The sequence below is a fragment of the Pristis pectinata genome, chromosome 10 (assembly GCF_009764475.1).
Source record: "Pristis pectinata isolate sPriPec2 chromosome 10, sPriPec2.1.pri, whole genome shotgun sequence".
Lineage (NCBI taxonomy): Eukaryota > Metazoa > Chordata > Chondrichthyes > Rhinopristiformes > Pristidae > Pristis > Pristis pectinata.
This window is the reverse complement of record NC_067414.1, coordinates 12,724,397-12,743,145: the sequence shown is the minus strand read 5'-3', so window position 1 is coordinate 12,743,145 and position 18,749 is coordinate 12,724,397. Positions and strand designations below refer to the sequence as shown.

At 41.5% G+C, this 18,749-nt stretch overlaps 2 protein-coding genes across 3 annotated transcripts in view; one reads left to right on the top strand and one right to left on the bottom strand.

The window, feature by feature from the left end:
* Nucleotides 1–1,773, top strand: part of pgbd5 (piggyBac transposable element derived 5) — a 62,569-nt gene extending 60,796 nt beyond the window's left edge. For both annotated transcript variants that reach the window (XM_052024708.1, XM_052024709.1), the window contains one exon: nucleotides 318–1,773. In XM_052024708.1, coding sequence (XP_051880668.1) covers nucleotides 318–513 — 196 coding nt within the window. In that variant the 3' untranslated portion in view covers nucleotides 514–1,773. The remainder of the gene's footprint in view (nucleotides 1–317) is intronic.
* A 483-nt stretch (nucleotides 1,774–2,256) lies between these two features.
* The window catches only part of galnt2 (UDP-N-acetyl-alpha-D-galactosamine:polypeptide N-acetylgalactosaminyltransferase 2), a 76,031-nt gene continuing 59,538 nt past the window's right edge, over nucleotides 2,257–18,749 (bottom strand). Inside the window, exons 12-16 of the mRNA XM_052025048.1 lie at nucleotides 17,096–17,188; nucleotides 13,838–13,921; nucleotides 10,631–10,757; nucleotides 10,035–10,154; nucleotides 2,257–4,372 (exon numbers count right to left, since the gene is read on the bottom strand). Coding sequence (XP_051881008.1) covers nucleotides 4,217–4,372; nucleotides 10,035–10,154; nucleotides 10,631–10,757; nucleotides 13,838–13,921; nucleotides 17,096–17,188 — 580 coding nt within the window. The 3' untranslated portion in view covers nucleotides 2,257–4,216. The remainder of the gene's footprint in view (nucleotides 4,373–10,034; nucleotides 10,155–10,630; nucleotides 10,758–13,837; nucleotides 13,922–17,095; nucleotides 17,189–18,749) is intronic.

Genomic DNA, 18,749 nt, shown 5'->3' with positions numbered 1-18,749 from the left:
ATGGTCTGGGCGCAATTAGATGGGACTAGGCAGAAGATCAGGTTGGCATGGGCTAGATGGGCCGAAGGGCCTGCTTCTCTGCTGTAGTGCTGTATGACTATGAGAGGTTGTGTACCAGTGAATCTGCTGCTACCACTCTTTCAGGCAATGCGTTCCAAATTTTTAATAACCTACTGTAAAACTTCTGTTTTTTTTGACCTATTATGTTACACCTGACCCTCCTGCTAGTGGAATCATTTTCTCTCCACCTACTGACATTGTCTTTATTATCTGTGTTGTGGAACAAGACCCTAATAATTGTTTGCTCTTTTCCACAGATACTTTATATCACATAAACCTAATAAGACCTGGCAGCAAGTGTTCTGGTTTGTCCTCAGTATCGCTGTCAATAATGCATACATCTTGTACAAGATGTCTGAGGCATATCTGGTCAGGCGCTACACCCGGGTACAGTTTGGTGAAAGACTGGTCAAAGAGCTGTTTGGAATTGAAGAGCATCTTCCCTCAGAGTGATTTTTGCTGGCAGTCCTTGTACTGACGTCAAATCGTTGCACTGCATCCACAGGGCTAAACCACATCTCACAACCTTGTCCCAAACATTTTTTAAAAAATTGATTTTTGTCATCGTCGAGCTTTTACTTGAAATCTGTAAACACATCTCTTAATTCCCAGCTCTGCTAAGGAGCCTCCAGCCAAACTGAAGACCATTTGCAAGGAATCTGGAGACTGGTACTGCCATTTATAACAACATGAAACGTTGAATATAACTTGTTCCAATTTCTGCTACAGGCAATTAAAGGATAAATGGTGGGAAACCTGACTTGTAATGCCTGAATCTACCTGCGATGACAACATAAGGTTGATAGATTATGGTCCTATTGTGGCTTTTTTAAAATGTACTTGGGGATGTGAAATATGCACTTTTATATGCAAATCATGCACGTGTGGGAAATCATAAAACCATCAAGGAATCATTTCATTGTTTTGCAGATAAAAACCTCAACTATTATCATTGTTACACTCTTAATGATTTGCGCCTTCAGAGTATTGTTCAATGATGCCATCACCTACTGATTCCTCCATCCATAGTGCAATCCAACAGCCCTGTTTAGATATTTATAATGAAAGATTTAATATGCATTCTGAATGTTTACATTGGACTAGTTATTAAATCGTGTTCAGAGTTCACAATTTCTGCTACGTACTGCATTTAGAACCTAGTACACCAGACATAAATTACATTCTTTATTCACTGACTATACTTTGTCACTGCAGATTAGAAGTTGTTGCTTAGAATGCAAAGTCCCTACAACATTGATGTGGAGGTAGAGTTTAAAACTAAAGGATGACAATCTCCCCATAGGGGCTTTGAAGTTCAGTTGCTCAATGGGATTGTTAGATGCAGTAGAATTATAATAGTGACAATGGTATGTGATTACAGTGGATGAATTAACTGGTGGCATCTTTTGTTTCCTATAAGTGTGCCTGCCATTTATTCAACATGGGGAAACTGTTGGCAGAAGAGAAATCTGTGTCCCTAAGTGAACTGTGCTAAATAGGGGATAAAGGATATTGTCCAGTTCTTAAATCACTATCTTGGTGTGGAGACAGCATGCAGAGTTAATCTGTTGCTTTCATGTGGGATTCACTTTCTGTTAATTGATTTGTATTCAAGCAATGTATGTGTCTCAAAAGTGCCCTGTATATTACAGATCTGTTGTACTGAAAATATAAAGATGTATGTTAAAATTTACAATAAAGGAAAATTGTGGCGAAAAAGTTGTGCTATTGTGTTGATTAATCGTACTTTAACCATTCACCAGGTAACGTTAATTCCCTGAAGTGGCACTATTTTTTTTAAAAAGATGGTCATTATCAGACTGCTGTTAGGTTTATATCATCACGTGTAAAGTGTATTCCATTGATTTGTGAGACCCTTTCAGAGGTTCTGAAGAGGCAATGTACAAATGTTTTTCCAAAATAAAAGCAGAAAATGCTGCAAACACTCAGCAGGTCAGACAATATCTATGGAAAGAGAAATAAAGTTACCATATCAGGTGAAAGAGCTCTGATTAAGGGCTTCAATCTGAAATGTCAAATCTGGTTCACTTTCCACAAGTGTTGCCTGACCTACTGAGTGTTTTCAATATTTTCTGTTTTTAGTTCATATTTCCACTTTCTGTAGTTTATTAATTTTCCAAAAAACATCTGACAACATCAATCCAATTTTTAAAAGAAAAACATGAAAAGTTGGAATTTAAAGGTATAAAGTTTATTAAAGTTGATTCATTTTCAAGGATGCTTTCCAACACATCTATAAAACTAAGCAAGATCATGCTTTGTAGTGAGAAAAGATGTGGGGAAGTTAATTTATAAATCAACAAGACTTGTCATCTTTTCAATACTCCACAGTGACATCGTTGTGCACAAGATTAATGTTACTCTTTACAAAAGTCAGTCAAGAATTGGACATTAAAAGAAATTTTACATTTTTTTGGGGGTGGGGAAAGAACTTAACACAGTCACAAGTCACTTACTTCAAAACAAAAACAAATCCAATGATGTTCCTTGAAGATTTGAATATTGGTGGAATTGTTCCACCAATCCCATTCTTATTTGGGGAGTTGTAAAGACTAAGAGGCTGTTTTCTAATGGATGGAAATGTTGTTTAAAATTTCAAGACTAATATAAATGGAAAGGACACAGCTCTTCTACAGAATGAACTTTGGCACACTGTGGCATGTAAACATTTTGTTTTGAAAATTAATATGTTCAGCAGCAGTATAACTTCTTCCAACAATGAACTTGACAGTTTTACTGTGTACAGTTTCTGCTTTTAAAAGTCAGTAATAAAATCACTGTCTGCCCTTTCACGTAAACAAAGACAATTGGGGGGGGGGGGGGGAGAGAGGAGCGAGAGAGAGAGAGACACACACACACACACACATGGAGAGAATCATCTTTTTGTACTCCTGATTGTGCCAGACACCTTTATTGCATTGTGGTCATTAAAAATTAACAGTGTAACCTGACAAGACAGCCATCAATTTGGTAAACTAAATAAATATAAATGAAATAAGACTTTACAGAAAATTAATACTAAGCAGAACTTGTTAGCATAGGTGAGCTTGAGAGGCACATGAACAGTTTTCTCCAAAATGGCTATTGCTTTCAATTCACTTAGCCACTATTTTATGAATTTCTCTTATGCCTTTGAACACAAGGCAAAACAAAATGTAAGGTACCGTCACTGCTGAAGATATGATTGCCTAACCTGGAATAAGCAAGGCACCAATCAAATACCACTTTGAAAAAGTCAATGCAGCAAAAGCTTGTGAGTGAATTCTTAGATGGTTTCAAGCAAGTGCAGGCTAGAATCATAAACAGAAGGAATGATTTTGGTAATATAACAATCATGTCACATAGCTACTTACATAATAAATATAAAATACATTTGAATTGTCAACAGGCTTTGATCCATTAAATAACATTTAGCCATGTTTGTGCCTCACAATTATAGGTTACAACTCACACCCATCCTAACCCTAAGCACACAAAGAACTAAGAAAAGTGCTGAGGTTCACGTAATAAAGACGTACCAAAATTCACGCAGAGCAACTGGCTGGGGTTTATTCGACACTGTTCCACTTCCCTACATCTGTCTGTCTGCCTTTAAACAATACTCATTGGCTTATCAAAACCATTCCACATTGAGATTTCGAGTCTACATGTTCCGCAACAAAAATGAACATCAGCAAATTAAACGCAATAGCTTTAGATTTGAATGACAGATCAATACAAAAAAAGTAAGAATACTGAACAACATGTAAATTCTGAAGCACTGCAAAACTGGACACCACCACTTGTAAATACATGAATGTCTGATGTGCTCATAAGCAACCTTTGTTATTAGTGCAGGGCATTTCCTATAAAACAGAAATCCTTATTTTGGAAACTTCCTCATCAGAAAGACTGAAATAGTTCTCGTGGGGATGAAATTCTGTGTACCGTCCAATTGTAGTTCAAAAGGGTGATGGAACTTGGTTAAATGAAAAAATATAGAAACAGTAACCCATGAGTTTAAGAACTCAATACAGTAATTCAAGATAAGATGGAATATGGAACTTTTTCAAAAATCGAGGTATATGGTTGAATGCAAACTTGATTTTACCAATTTAAATATTGTCCACATTGAAAGTTCCAAAATGCAGATGTGTTACTGCTGCAAATTAAGTGTGAATTTCCACTGTTGTGAAAGGGATGGATTGCAGGCTTCCACAGTGAGTCCTCCACTTTTGGTATTCCGACTGTCTAGACACAAGTTGCTGCCAACGTGCCTTAGTTTAGAGTTGTTCTCAATTTGTTCCCACTTCTGCAAAATAAGTATTAATAAGAATAGGTTAACAAGCCAAGCTAACCATAAAGGTAGAAACTTCTCAAGGTAAAATATTCTTCACAGCACTCTTGCTCCTAGAGTCTGAACACTCAGGAGTATTGTGTATCTATACTCAGGAGTATAGGCCCCCCAATAAACAGCAGGAATAAGAGAAGCAAATATGTAGGGAGGTCGCAGATAACTGTAGGATTAATAGGGTTGTAACAGTAGGCAATTTTAACTTCCCTAATATTAACAGTGCTAAGGGATTAGATGGGACAGAGTTTAAGTGTATCCAAGAAAGTTTTCTCAAGCAATATGTAGATGGCCCTACACTTTGGAAATTGAGCCTGGGCAAGTGACCGAAGGATCAGTGGGGGAACATTTTGGGAAGGGTGACCATAATTCTATTAGTTTTAAAACAGTTATAGAAAGAGGTAGGACTGATTCACAAGTTAAAGTCCTAAATTGGGGCGAGGCTAATTTTGATGGCATTAGATAAGAAACTTAGAAAGGTTGATTGGAAGAGGCTGTTAGCAGGTAAAGGGACATCTGGCAAGTGGAAGGCTTTTAGAAGTGACCTAGGGGGAACTTCAGGGTTAACATGTTCCTGTTACAGTGAAGACAAGGCTGGCAGGATTAGAGAACCCTGATGAGGGATATTGAGGAAAAAGGAGGCACGTGTCAAGTATAGGCAGCTGGGATTAAGCAAATCCCTTGAGGAGTACAGGGAAGTAGCTGAAAAAAGACGACGAGATGCTGGAGGAACTCAGGTCAGGCAGTATCCGTGGAGAAAAGCAGATGGTCAATATTTCGGGTCAGGACCCTTCTTCAGGATCCTGATCCAAAACACTGACCGCCTGCTTTTCTCCACGGATGCTGCCTGGCCTGCTGAGTTTCTCCAGCATCTCATTTTTTCATCTAGATACCAGCATCTGCAGTCCTTTGTTTCTCTAAGGGAAGTAGGTCTTGGCACCGGAAGCGTGGCGACACTTGCAGGCTGCCCCCAGAACACTCTACGCAAAAGATGCATTTCACTGTGTTTCGATGTACATGTGACTAATAAAGATATCTAATCTTTTTTACTTATGAAGGAAATCAGGAGTGAAAAAAGGGGACATGAGATATCCTTGGTAAAGGAGAATCCTAAGAGATTCAATAAGTATATTAGGAGTAAAAGGCTAACTAGGGAGAGAATAGGTCCCCTTAACAATCAGTGTGGTCGTCTATGTGTGGAGTCACAGGAGCTGGGTGAGGACTTAAATAAATACGTCTCGTCTGTATTTACCATGGAGAAGCTCGTGGAAGCTAGGAAATTCAGGGAAGACAACAATGTTGTCCTGAAACATATTGATATAATAAGAGGAGATGCTGTGGTCCTGAGGCATACAAAGGTGGATAAATCCCCGTGGCCTGACCAAGTTACCCTAGGATGTTGGAAGCAAGGGAAGAAATTGCTGGTGCTCTGGCAGGGGTTGTTGTGTCTTCCATTGCCATGGGTGAAGGACTGGAAGACGGCTAATGTTGTGCCTTTATTTAAAAAGGGCTGCAAGGACAAGTCAGGGAACTACAGGCTGGTGAGCCTAACATCAGTGATGGGTAAATTACTGGAGAGGATTCAGACAGGATTTATCTGCATTTAGAAAGGCAAGGACTGATTAGGGATAGTCAGCATGGCTTTGTACGTGGGAAATCGTGTCTCATGAATTTGAGTTTTTTTTTTCAATCTTTTTATTAGTTTTCAAATTAATAGATTAGTATACAACATCAATGATTGTACATGTAATACAAAGAGATCAGGAGAACAATCATGGCATGGATAATCATAAAGAACAATAAAGTATAAAGAAATCTGTAGGTCCAACGATCTCTTAGTAAATGAATATAATATAAAAGAAAGGAAAGAAAAAGATTTATTATATAAATAAAAAAAGAAAGAAAAAAACCCAAATCAATAAGAAAAATTATGAACAATATATCAAACCAAACTAAGCTAAACCGAAAAATTTCTAAAAAAACATACAAAAAAAAAACTGGACTAAAATTTCTCAGTAGAAACAGAGCAACATTATGTCGTCAACTCCATTCCTCTAAGTTGGAAAGTTACTGAAAGGGGATCTATATCCTGTGAAAATATTGAATAAATGGACTTCAAGTATCTTCAAATTTAAGCGAAGGATCAACAGTACCACTCCTAATTTTTTCCAAGTTTAAACATGATATAGTTTGAGAGAACCATTGAAAAATAGTAGGGGGTATTGGATCCTTCCATTTAAGCAAAATGGATCGTTTGGCCATTAATGTAACAAAAGCAATCATACAGTTAGCGGAAGCAGATAAATGGCCAGACTCTATCCTTGGTAATCCAAAAATTGCAGTGATAGGGTGAGGCTGTAAATCAATCTTCAATACATTTGAAACAATGTTAAAAATGTCCTTCCAATATTTTTCCAAAAGAGGACAGGACTAAAACATATGTGTCAAAGAAGCCACATTCGATTTACATCCATCACATATAGGATTTATATGGTGATAAAAACGGGCTAGCTTATCTTTGGACATATGGGTCCAGTGAACTAGCTTAAACTGTATCAAAGAGTGTCTGGCACACATTGAAGATATATTAACTAAATGAAGAATTTTCTTCCAAGTCTCTGTAGGTAAAGATGTCTGGAGTTCGGTCTTCCATTCATTCTTAATTTTGTCCAGTGATTCTGGACATATTTTCATAATTAAATCATAGATTATTGCTATCAAGCCCTTCTGATAAGGATTAAGACCTAAAATTTTTTCCATAATTTCAGTTTTGTAAGGTGTCAGAAAAGAGGGTATAGTAGCTTTTAAAAAGTTTCTAATCTGTAAATATCAAAAAAAGTGTGATCTAGACAAATTGTATTTGTTAGACAATTGTTCAAAAGATGAAAAACAGTTATCAATGAATAAATCATGAAAACATACAATTCCCTTCCTTTTCCAAATGGAAAAAGCTGAGTCAACTCCGGATGGATGAAAGAAAAAATTAGATTGAATGGGACTTGACAGGTTAAATTTATTCAATCCAAAAAATTTACAAAATTGAAACCATATTTGTATTGTATGTTTAACAATTGGGTTAATCATATGTTTACTTAATTTGGTAAGTGCAAAAGGGAGTGAAGCTCCTAAAATAGAAATTAATGAGAATTCAAGTACTGATTGGTGCTGAGTTTTTGTTTGAAGAGGTGACCAAGAGGATTGACGAGGACAGGGCAGAAGATGTTGTCTACATGGACTTTAGCAAGGCTCTTGACAAGGTCCCACATGGTAGGCTGGTCCGCAAGGTAAGATCACATGGGATTCAGTATGAGCTAGTCAATTGGATACAAAATTGGCTTGGAGGAGGGAGTCAGAGGGTGGGAGTGGAGGGGTGTTTTTCTGATTGGAGGCAGGGATTAGAATGTAGGTGGCATGATTAGTAAGTTCAAAATTGGTGGTGTGGTGGACAGTGAAAAAGGTTGTCTAAGGTTACACAGGATCCAGATAAACTGGGGAAGTGGCCAAGGAACGGCAGATGGAGTTTAACTCAGACGTGTGAAGTGATGTATTTTGGGAAGTTAAACCTGGACAGTACTTACACAGTAAATGACAGGGCTCTGGAGAGTTATAGAACAGAGGGCTAGGAGTACAAGTAGATAGTTCCCTGAAGGTTTCAACACGGGTAGACAAGGTGGTGAAGGAGGGAATGCTTGCCTTCATCAGATGGGGCAACGAGGACAAGAGTTGGCATGTCTTGTTACAGCGTATAGGACATTAGTTGGACTGCACCTGGAGCCTTGTGTGCAGTTCTGATAGACGTACTATAGGAAGGATGCGATTAAGCTAGAGAGGGTGCAGAAGAGATTCACTAGGATGTTGCCAGGACTGGAGGGCTTGAGTAACGAGGAGAGACTGGACAGGCTGGGACTATTTTCCCTGGAGTGAAGGAGGCTGAGGGGTGACTTTAGAGAGGTTTACAAAATCATGAGAGGCATAAATAAGGTGAATGGTCAGTCTTTTTCCTGGGGTAGGGGAGTCTAAAACTAGAGGCCATGGGTTAAAGTGAGGTGGGAAAGATTTAAACGGGATCTGAGGGGTAAGTTTTTCCACACAGAGTGCGGTAGGTATATGGAACAAGCTGGTGGTGGAAGTGGTCGAGGCAGGTACAATTACAATGTTTAAAAGACATTTGGACAGGTACATGGATAGGAAACATTTAGGCCAAATGCAGGCAAATGGGACTAGCTCAGGAAGGCACCTTGCTCAGCATGGACAAGTTGGACTGAAGGGCCTGTTTCTGTGCTGTATGATTCTATATCTAGAACAATCACTCTGTAGTTTAAGAAAAGATATTCACTCAGCTTGTGCACGACGGTGCCAGGAGCCAGCACGAACCCCCACCCTCCCACAATGACGAGTGAATTACTGGGGCAATGTGCAGAGGCTGCCCGTGACGGGCTGAGGGATAGACCCTGGGACGTTGCTGAGGATTGGCAGCAAACTGCTCCAAGTGTTAACAGGTCACCCAAACCCCAGCCTCTCTCATCCTTTCCTGTTCAGTCTGTTGTCTCCTCCTCTGTGTGGCTGCACAGATCTCCCTAGCCCACAGAGTCCCCTGATTGCCTATTCTCCAGGACAGGTTTCACCATGGTAACAAGCTCACCAGTGGTCACTGGGCTTGTTACCTCCAGCCCTCACAGGCAGCCACTGCACGTTGCCTGCAGTAATGAGATCACTTTAACCGTCCCGTTGTCGTGGGACTGCCAGTGGGAGCGGGGGCTGAGCCCTTGACTAGGTTCCCACCACAGCAGTAGGAAGGGCAAGGGTTAATGCCAGGTTCCCAGGACACAGCACCACTGCATAAGACCATTCAGCTCAACAAGTCCAAACAAGTGTTCAGGCTCCACAAGAGTCTCATATTTCCCCTATTTTCTTACAACACAGGAGGAGACCATTTGGCCCACTGAGTCTATGCCAGCTCTCAAAGCAATCCCATTAACCTCAATCCCCATTTATTTCCCTGTAACCAGTTCTCTCTCACATACCCACTGATACTCTTCTGTGATTCTCCCATTACCCACTTATACCAAGGGCAACTTACAGCAGCCAACTAACCTACTAGTCTTTGGGATGTGGGAAGAAACTGGAGCTCCCAGGGGAAACCCATGCAGTCACAAAGAAAGCATGCAAACTCCACACAGAGAGTGGCAGAGGTCAGAATCGAACCTAGGTCACTGGAGATGCAAGATAGCTACACCAACCGCAGCATCACCGTGCTGCCTTTCTACCGGACACCTCCATCTAACCCCACCCTATCCTTCTGTTCCTTTCTCCCTCATGGGTTTACCGCAACTATTCCAGTTGGTGATGAATTCCATATTTTCTCCTGGGGAAAGTCATTTCACCTTATTTTCCCTACTGAATGCACGAGTCTAGATTTATGTAGATGTTTTAATTTGGAATTAGACAGGAGGATTACATTAATGCACAGTGGGGATTAAGCGATGCTTTCTACAGACTGTATACATAAAAGGTAGTAATTACTCACAAATCTCAGGCAGTTCTATACAAATGAGTTTTCCAGGCATATTGCTGTTGAGATTAAACAGTTAGGGATTACTGAGCATAGCCGCTTATTACCTACCTGTCGGCTGTCATTGTCTCTGCAGCCCTGCAGCTTGATGAGAGACCCGGCAGACCGGTCTACCACAGTAAGGCACAAATCCATGTGTTTCACTGACTTGTCCTTTGTTAGTGCCCACTCCTGGCAAAATAAACCCAGAAAGGCAAAGTGAGATCTGAACAGATGTTTTCAGACAGGACTGACCACTGTGTACTTTCCAACTGTGCCCCCACCTCCACTGCAAGAATGGACTTCCAACCCAAAGGCAGGTGTACAGGCAAACTCACCACAGCAAGAATCCAAAATGCAAGGGAAATTGGGAAAACAAATTTATCGAATCTAGTAATTAGTCGACTGACACAGGAAAAGACTAAGGAGGACATGGTAGAGAGAATCCAAACTGGTTCAACTGATGTTGTTTGAGGGAATTAACTCGTCACCTTTACCTGTTCTGGGCCTCCAATTCCCATCCAACACGGTGAATTCAAGTCCCTCAGGGCTGCAGCTTTGCCACATCCCTAGACTGGTTGAAAAGTTGGCTCTCCTGAGTAAAGCAGCAACTGATCCGTCATATTTCATCATAAAAATGAAATGAGAACCACATAAAGACTGCACACCTGATTTCCTCCTGCATTGTGACATTCATAGACACCTACAACGCCATCTGCAAAGTGACCCAGTGTATCGAGGCAATTGGAGCCTTGCTGCAAAGCTCCAAAAGCGATATCTTGATGATCAGGAACCCTGCAAAAGGAGAGAAATGTAATTATTGACCCAACACACGAACAGGCTAAATGTGAGCAGTTTTGTGTGCAAATCAAAGCAAAAATTAACACCTCTCACGTGCCTTTTACTACAAAAATAAGCTGTAAAATACAGACAATGGGATTCTTTTGAAGTGCAGAATATAGTAACGCAGGAAATGCAACAACCAATTTGCATGTGGTAAGGTCCCTAAAAAAAAGTAGGGTCATAATTAACAGTTCAGCTGCTATTAATGACACTGGCTCAGTGATGAAAAATGCCCCAGTCACTCCGGGAATCTTACCTGCTCACCTTAGAATAAATGTCTTGTGATAATTTGCTTTTCTCTAAGGCAGAAATGTAGAAGAATATTCTTCTTACTAAAATCCGGTTGTAACAAGAAAAAAACTGCAAAAAATTTGCTGTGGATAAAAAGAATGCAAGTGCATAGAGGAGTGGTCACGTATGTGCATGTATGTGTGTACAGAATTGTGTGCACACGGTTGTGTGCGAGTGGAATTAGTGGGTGAAAGGAGCACCTGTCCTGGAAAATGTGTAATCAAGGACATCCACTGTAAGTGCTCCAAGTGCTCACTGGCACAATGACAGCACTGGCTTGACTCGATATATTTAGCATGGACCTCACCAGTTACAGATATCACCAGGTAGGTTTGGCCCAAGATCATGCTCTGAGTTTGTACCACAAAGTCAAGCGTGTAATGTGTGGCTGCAATCAAACACAAACGACCCAGTCTTAAGAACAGCAAACTACAGTAAAACTCTGATAATCTGGCACACTTGAGACTTTGTTGGACTGGTAGATTTTCCAGACTAGTGAATGTTACACTTTTAATTCACTTTTTTTTAAACATATTACTCACTGGTATATTTTCCAGTGAACCTTGCAATTCTAAAGGGAATGTGGGAAATGAGTCCCAGTAAATTTTTTTAAGGGAAAACGGGAAAGAGAACCAGGTGGGTTTCAATGGAGCATGGGAAAGGAGTTCCCAGGGAGTTCAAGGGGAGCATGGGAACCAAGGCCCTGGTGCATTAAAGGGAGCACAGGAACCAGAGCCTCTGTGGGTTAATGGGACTGCAGGAATTGGGGCTCCTGTGTGTTAAAAGGAGCACAGGAACCAGGGCCTGTGTGTTAAAGGGGGCGCAGGAACTGGGGCCCTCTGTGTGTTGATGGGAGCGCGGGAATCAGCACCCAGACAGCTGGATGCCAAACCAAACAGTCGGTTAGCAGATTATCTGGGCTTTATTGTAATAGGAGATTACAGTAAAATCTTGGAACTACAGCTGAAGAATGAAGTGACTTTACCAAAACAAAAGCAATATACTGCAAGCTCCGGAAATATTTGGCAGATCAAGCAGCAATATTCTGCAATAATTGTCCCGTTCCTCGTTTCAGTAAATCTTCTTGCCTCCCCTCCACCCTCCCCCACTCCCATCACTATATTATATTCTGTTGGGCCTTCTGGAGCTTTATATCCTGGACAGGTTGGGGAGCTAATCAATGTCCTTTGTGGTTTTGCTCCTTAATCTTATAAAATGGCAATGAAATGATCTGAGAGGAAACCCTGGTTCTGCTTTTAGGGTGTGAGTATTACCTACAATAAAGTTGTGGTGGGATACAAGGGAAGCACTGGCAGGTCAATCAAGGTATAACTGTAATGGCTTTAGGAAAAGGCAGAGGGATCCATTAACAACAGTATAGAAAGAGAATGGTTAACAAACCCAACCATTGAGGTAAGTCAAGAATATTTATGCCAGGAGTTTAGGTTGGAATAGCAGCTTTGGAATAAACAGTACAATCACATATGAATGGAAAGTCTTCAAAGGATTTGGAAAGATACATTATATCTAACATATACCTTTGATGTTAGCCAAATACAATGTGGATTTCAACAGATGTTCGGAGAGGTTGGAAGACACAGGAACTGAAATACTGCTATATCTGTACACCGCCAGGACAACCACTGTTCTGGATATTATTGAAGTCTTTCCTTCATTTAACCATCACGGGTCTTGTGTTTACTTGAAGCAGCTTGTCATGAACCACAGGAAGGATGTTGAATGCTAAAAACTCTGTTATTACAGTTCCCACCACTCAGAATGGTGAGTGTCCCTTATCAGCTAAGAAGTGATAAACTTTAATCAATTTCATTAATTTTATTTTAAAGTCAGTTAGAGTGACCCAAGTACTACCTGAGCAGGAACAGCTATGCTTACTCACTATTTTGCACTGTAGGTTTGCCTGTAGGATGCAGTTGTGCAGTGGTTAAATTACTGGACTAGAAGCCAGAGTTCTACACCGCTGATCCAGTGAGAAGTGTTCCAATCTCACTATGGCAGCTGAGGAATTTCAATTACAATAATTAAATAATAGTCTCAGTAACTGTAGGCATAACACTACTGGACTGTAGCAAAAACCCTTCTGGTTCACTAATGGCCCTCAGGGAATGAAATTTTACTTAGTCTGAACTACACGTGACTCCAGGCCCACCAGTGAGATCGACTCTCTATACGGTCTCCTCAGTTCACGGGCAGTTAGGAAAAGACAATAAATTCCAGTGCAGCAGGAGGAACTCAGTGGCTCAAACATCTGTGGGGCGGGGGGGGGGGGGAGGAACAGTCAACGTTTCAGGTCGAAATTCCTTCCTTCCCCCCTTCCACCCCACAGATGCTGCTCGAGCCGCTGAGGTCCTCCAGCAGATTCTGTTGCTCCAGATTCCAGCCTCTGCAGTCTGTTGTGCCTCCGTAAATTCCAGTGTTGCCACATCCCAAAAGAATGCATCTTTGCGCAAGCTTAAGGATTTGACTGCTCATCTGAAACTCTTTGGAAAGTAGGCTTATTTTGCTCAAGACCCAAATCCAGAAAGTTGTTACATACCAGAAGCCTCACTCTCTCCTGGACGAGGTGTCCTGCTGTTTGGAGAAAAAACTTCTACAACCTACTCAAAGAAACACTTAGGATATATCCAGCACTCCTTAACATCCATAAATAGAACACACAACAGCAACTATTACATTTCAGCAGCATGTATCTAATGCTCAAGTCTGGAAGCGTAACCTACCTTAGCTCAGGATAGACATTTTCCAGGTACCACTTGAATGGTTTACAGGCCAATTTCTTCTTCAGTTCCAATCTGCTTTGAATGCTGCAGAAAAAGGATGATTTCTTATTTACACTGTATCCTCTGAACCTTGGGAAGCTCAATAGAGTTTTTCAGACAATCACCTCTTTTGACATGTGGTGTCTGATGCCTCCAATTTGCATGCAAATCCCCATAAATGCCGTTGAGATAACTACGCAGATAATCTTTTTGTTTTGGTGATGTTAGTTGGAGCATTGATATTGACCATGGGCACCTAGAACACCCCTCCTATGCTTCAAGACACTGCCAGTGAGATTGTTTACATCCACGAAGAGGGCAGACAATGTCTGTCCTCTGCCTCCTCCATTGCAAACTACAGCAACAGCACCTCATATTCTGCCTGGGTAGTCTACAACCCAATGGTATGAATATTGAGTAATCCAATCTGAGGTAAACTGCTCCCCCTCTGTCCTTTCCTCTCTCTCTCTCTCTACCCAGTTCCACCTCCCCCACCCCAGCCCCATCACCCACACACTCCTCCCACTGGTTCCCCTCCCCCCCACTGTTCCCGTCTGCCCTCCCCACCTCCCTTATTTAGTTCCGTGCTCCACCTTCGTTTTGTATCAGATTCCATCACCTTCAGCCCTTTGCTGCCCCCACCTCTGTAACTATTTCCACTCTTCCCTCTACCTATCACTCCTCCTCACCTGGATCCAACTACTGCTTGCCAGCTCTTGCTCTACCCCTTCCCCTCACCTCTTTATACCGGCTACCTCCCCTCTATCTTTCAGTTCAGATGAAGGCTCTCAAGCCGAAACATCGACTATTTCCTTCCTCAAATGCTGCTTGACCCACTGAGAACATTGATTATCACGTCACTGTTGGCAGCTGCCTCTTTACATGAGGCAAGTAAATACAATGCTCTGGTAACTTTAAATGAATGAGTAGGGGTAACTTCATTCACTGCCAGTCTCAAGCCCTGTATTTCGTTTGAGATAAGTGTCTGCTGGACACACTGCTTTCAGGACCTTTGGAAAGGAACTAGTAAAAGAGGAAAACACTTACTGCAATTTCCCTTCTACTTCCCTTAATAGGAGAACAAACATTCCATGTTAACATTCCCCTCTTCCAGCATGTCCACACATTACAAGTGTCACAGGCATGTGAAGACCCTCTGTTTGTTAACACTCTCCAGCACTGAGATTTCTCTCTCCTCATGCCCAGATCTACGGTAGACAATCTGGTAGGGCTTAGATGGTCCGGATTACTCACTGACTCCATTATCATTGCATTACAAGACTACAAGGATTGTAGAATGTAGACCAGATGGTCCTTGAATTTCCATCATTTAACAGCTTGAGGAACCCTCACTTGTAAACCACTGCCATTGTTGAGAGTGTAGCTGTTGATATATCAGATTCTTAGTCAGGAGATCGGCTGGTTCTTGATTTTTGATGACCTCTCTCTTCCTTCAACATTTTTCCTCCTCTCCCCTATTGTTGTGGCAGAGCTAATTATACAGCCCAAGGCAGAATGACTTGCAATAAACGTACCTGCTATTTTTCAATTATAGTGTTTTGAATTCCAGAAGCCTGACACACTGGGTTCTTTACTTTATATACTGTATTATACCAGCATATTCTGAAGTGGCACTCTACCGCATACAGACATTAATAACCAGTGACTCCGACAGGTTTAGCCACTTCTATCTAATGCTGGCCAGATTATTTTCCAAAATAGGGCAAAAAAGGTCAGCCAATGTTAAATGAGAAGGCAGGTTTCATGAATGTGGCTTGTGCAGGGTAATGTCATGAAGCACTCCTTTACAAAGAGTGCTGAAAATCTGGAACTCTCTCCCGCAAGAGGTTGCCAGGACTTGGAAGTCAATAGAATAACGTCACAAATGAACTGCTGTTAAACAACATTTACAAGGTACTTGGACAGGTACATGGATAGGAAAGGTTTAGAGGGATATGGGCCAAACGTGGGCAAATGGGACTAGCTTAGATGGGAATCTTGGTTGGCATGGACCAGTTGTGCCGAAGGGCCTGGTTTCCATACTGTATGACTCTATGAAATGAAAGATATTAGTTAGATAAAGTATTCAGTGATGTAGATAGAGATCAAAATACAACTAGAATTGACCTGAATGGGTGGCGGGATAGACTTGAGAAATGCTCTCACTATTCCCACGTGCCTAAAGGAGAACAAACCTTGGGATCCTTGCATGTATTTTGTGTGTGATTCTCACCCTCTCACCACTGTCAAATACCAATACACACAAGCAACAGGCATTCTGCCTGGAAGAACAGCCCTCTTGTGCTCAAAAAATGTTTGCTGCTCTTCTCACTCCATCAGTGTGGATCAATTGAGGATCAGATAGGTTGCAGAGAGGAGAAAAAGAGAAGAGTTGCGATGGGAAAGGGTCAAGTGCGGACAGGAGGGCTAGAACCCTACCTGAGGGAGGGGAAGTAATCAGGGTTTGAATCAGGCCACCAGGGGGAGCAGGGATCTGGTCAAAGAGCACGAGGAGTTGGCATCACAAATGAACTGGGCTACAAGGTGTCTCTGGGAAACTTAAAGAGCATCTTCCTGTCGGTGGTCCCAAGTGCTGGACTTAACAGCCTTGGACCTGATCAAGCAGATGTGGGTACAGCTGCTCCTTAAGTTGCACTAAAGTAGGCCTTGATTTTGTTGTCACGAACTGCTATTGCACAAGTGGCCTGCGCTGTTCACACGTCTTGGATGTGCAATTCATTTTGTGAAAGCAGTGTTCAGATGTGCATAGTACATCATTGGACACCCCCGCACACATTCCGGGGCAAACGTGCCAAATACAGGGAGGACCAGTCAACATCTTCATGAAAGACTGTAGGTAATCATTTCAGCAATCAGTCATATTGTGGACTTAAACATTGATAGTAAAAAAACTCTACTAGGTTCTTGTTTTTTTTCCCGTTTACTGAATTGTGGCAGTTTAGGTTTCAGTCAATCAATCAATAAAACATTCATTTAGATTCACTGAGCAGGATCCCTTGCAAATCAATGATGTAAAATCAAGGCAAAAAGATCTGAGTCAATGGTTAAGAGTGCAGTGAACTCCTAATCGACACAAATACAACCCATAATCCAACTACAAATTGAATTATGGGCAAAAGTTAAACATTAAGCTTAAAATAATGGGAGAAAAGGCTAAATAGTTCCCTTTAAAACAGTGGAGCAACAAGCTATACTCACTTGCCAAATGGTACATTGCGAGCTGAAGGCACTGCTGCATAATAGAAATTCTTGAATTCATCCATCCAGACCTCAGCTGCCCTGCGTGTATTTCTTTGAGAGAAAACAAATCACATTCCTTCTAAAATATTCTCTCTCCAATAGATGATCAACTTCAGAGAGTTAGATTGCTCACTAGTGATGCTCTCAGAATCAGGATATTTCATTAAAGATCTGCATTACATTGTGATAGCAATTAAAGGTATTGTGTCACAGTGATGGTACCCAGAGGGCTCAGTAAGGACTGCACGAACATCAGCTCAGTAATGTTACAGAGGGAGAATATTCATGCAGAACAAAGCAACAGGAGCCAACCATTCAACCTTTCATACTTGCTCCATTATTCAATGAGATTGTGGCTGATCTACACCTCAACTCTATTTTCTGCCTTTACCCCAAATCCCTTGTCAATCTTCCCCAATAAAAGTTCATTGATACAAGTCATAGAGTTGTACAGAACGGAAACATGCCCTTTGGCCCAACTTGTCCATGCCGGCCAAGTCATCTACTTGAGTTAGTCCCACTTCCCCATGTTTGGCCCATATCCCCCTAGACCTTTTCTATCCATGAATCTGTCCAACTGACTTTTAAAAGCTGTAATTGTACCCTCCTCTACAAATTCCGCTGGCAGCTCGCTCCATATGCCCGCTATGTGTGGAAAAAATTGCCCCCTCAGATCTCTTTTAAATCTTCCCTCTCTTACCTTAAACCTATGCCCTCTAGTTTTAGACTCCCCTACCCTGGGAAAAAGACTGTGGTGATTCACCTTATCTATGCCTCTCATGATTTTATAAACCTCAACAAACCTTCAACCTCCTACATTCCAAGGAAGAAAGTTCCAGCCTATCCAGCTTCTCCTAGTAACTCAAGCCCTCTAGTCACAGTAACATCCTTGTGAATTTTTTTTTGCACTCTCTCCAGCTTAATGACATCCTTCCTATAACCCAGACGACCAGAGCTGCACACAGTACTCCAAATGTGGTCTCACCAACGTCTTGTACATCTGTAATATGACATCCCAACTTTTGTACTCAGCATACCAAATGCCTTCTTCACCACCTGTCTACTTTATTGACAGCAAGTGTAGCAAAGTAGAGGGGGTAGGTTCAGAACAGACGTGAGGGGCACGTTCTTTAGTCAGAGTGTGGTAGATGCCTGGAATGCGTTACCTGATAGGGTGGTGGAGGCAAATTCATTGGGGGCTTTTAAGAGGGGCTTGGATGGGCGCATGAATGAGAGGAAAATGGAGGGATATGGACATTCTGCAGGTAGGAGGGAATAGCTATGTCGGCACAATGCACAACATTGTGGGCCAAAGTGCCTGTTCTGTGCTGTACTCTTCTATGTTCAAAGTAGAAAAATTCACTCCAAGCTAAAAGATTTCATCTGATATTATGTCATACATACATTTCATAATCAAAACAAACTCCTACGTACCTCCATTCATTCACAGGACATGTACGGCAATGGCAAGGCCTACTTTTGTTATTCCTAATTGCCCCTTGCACAGTGCAACTTGCCAGTTCCTTTCGAAAGGCAGCTGAGAATCAACCGTGTTAGTGTTGGTCTGGAGTCATACTTTGATTAAGGATGAGTTATTTCCTTTCCAGCACAG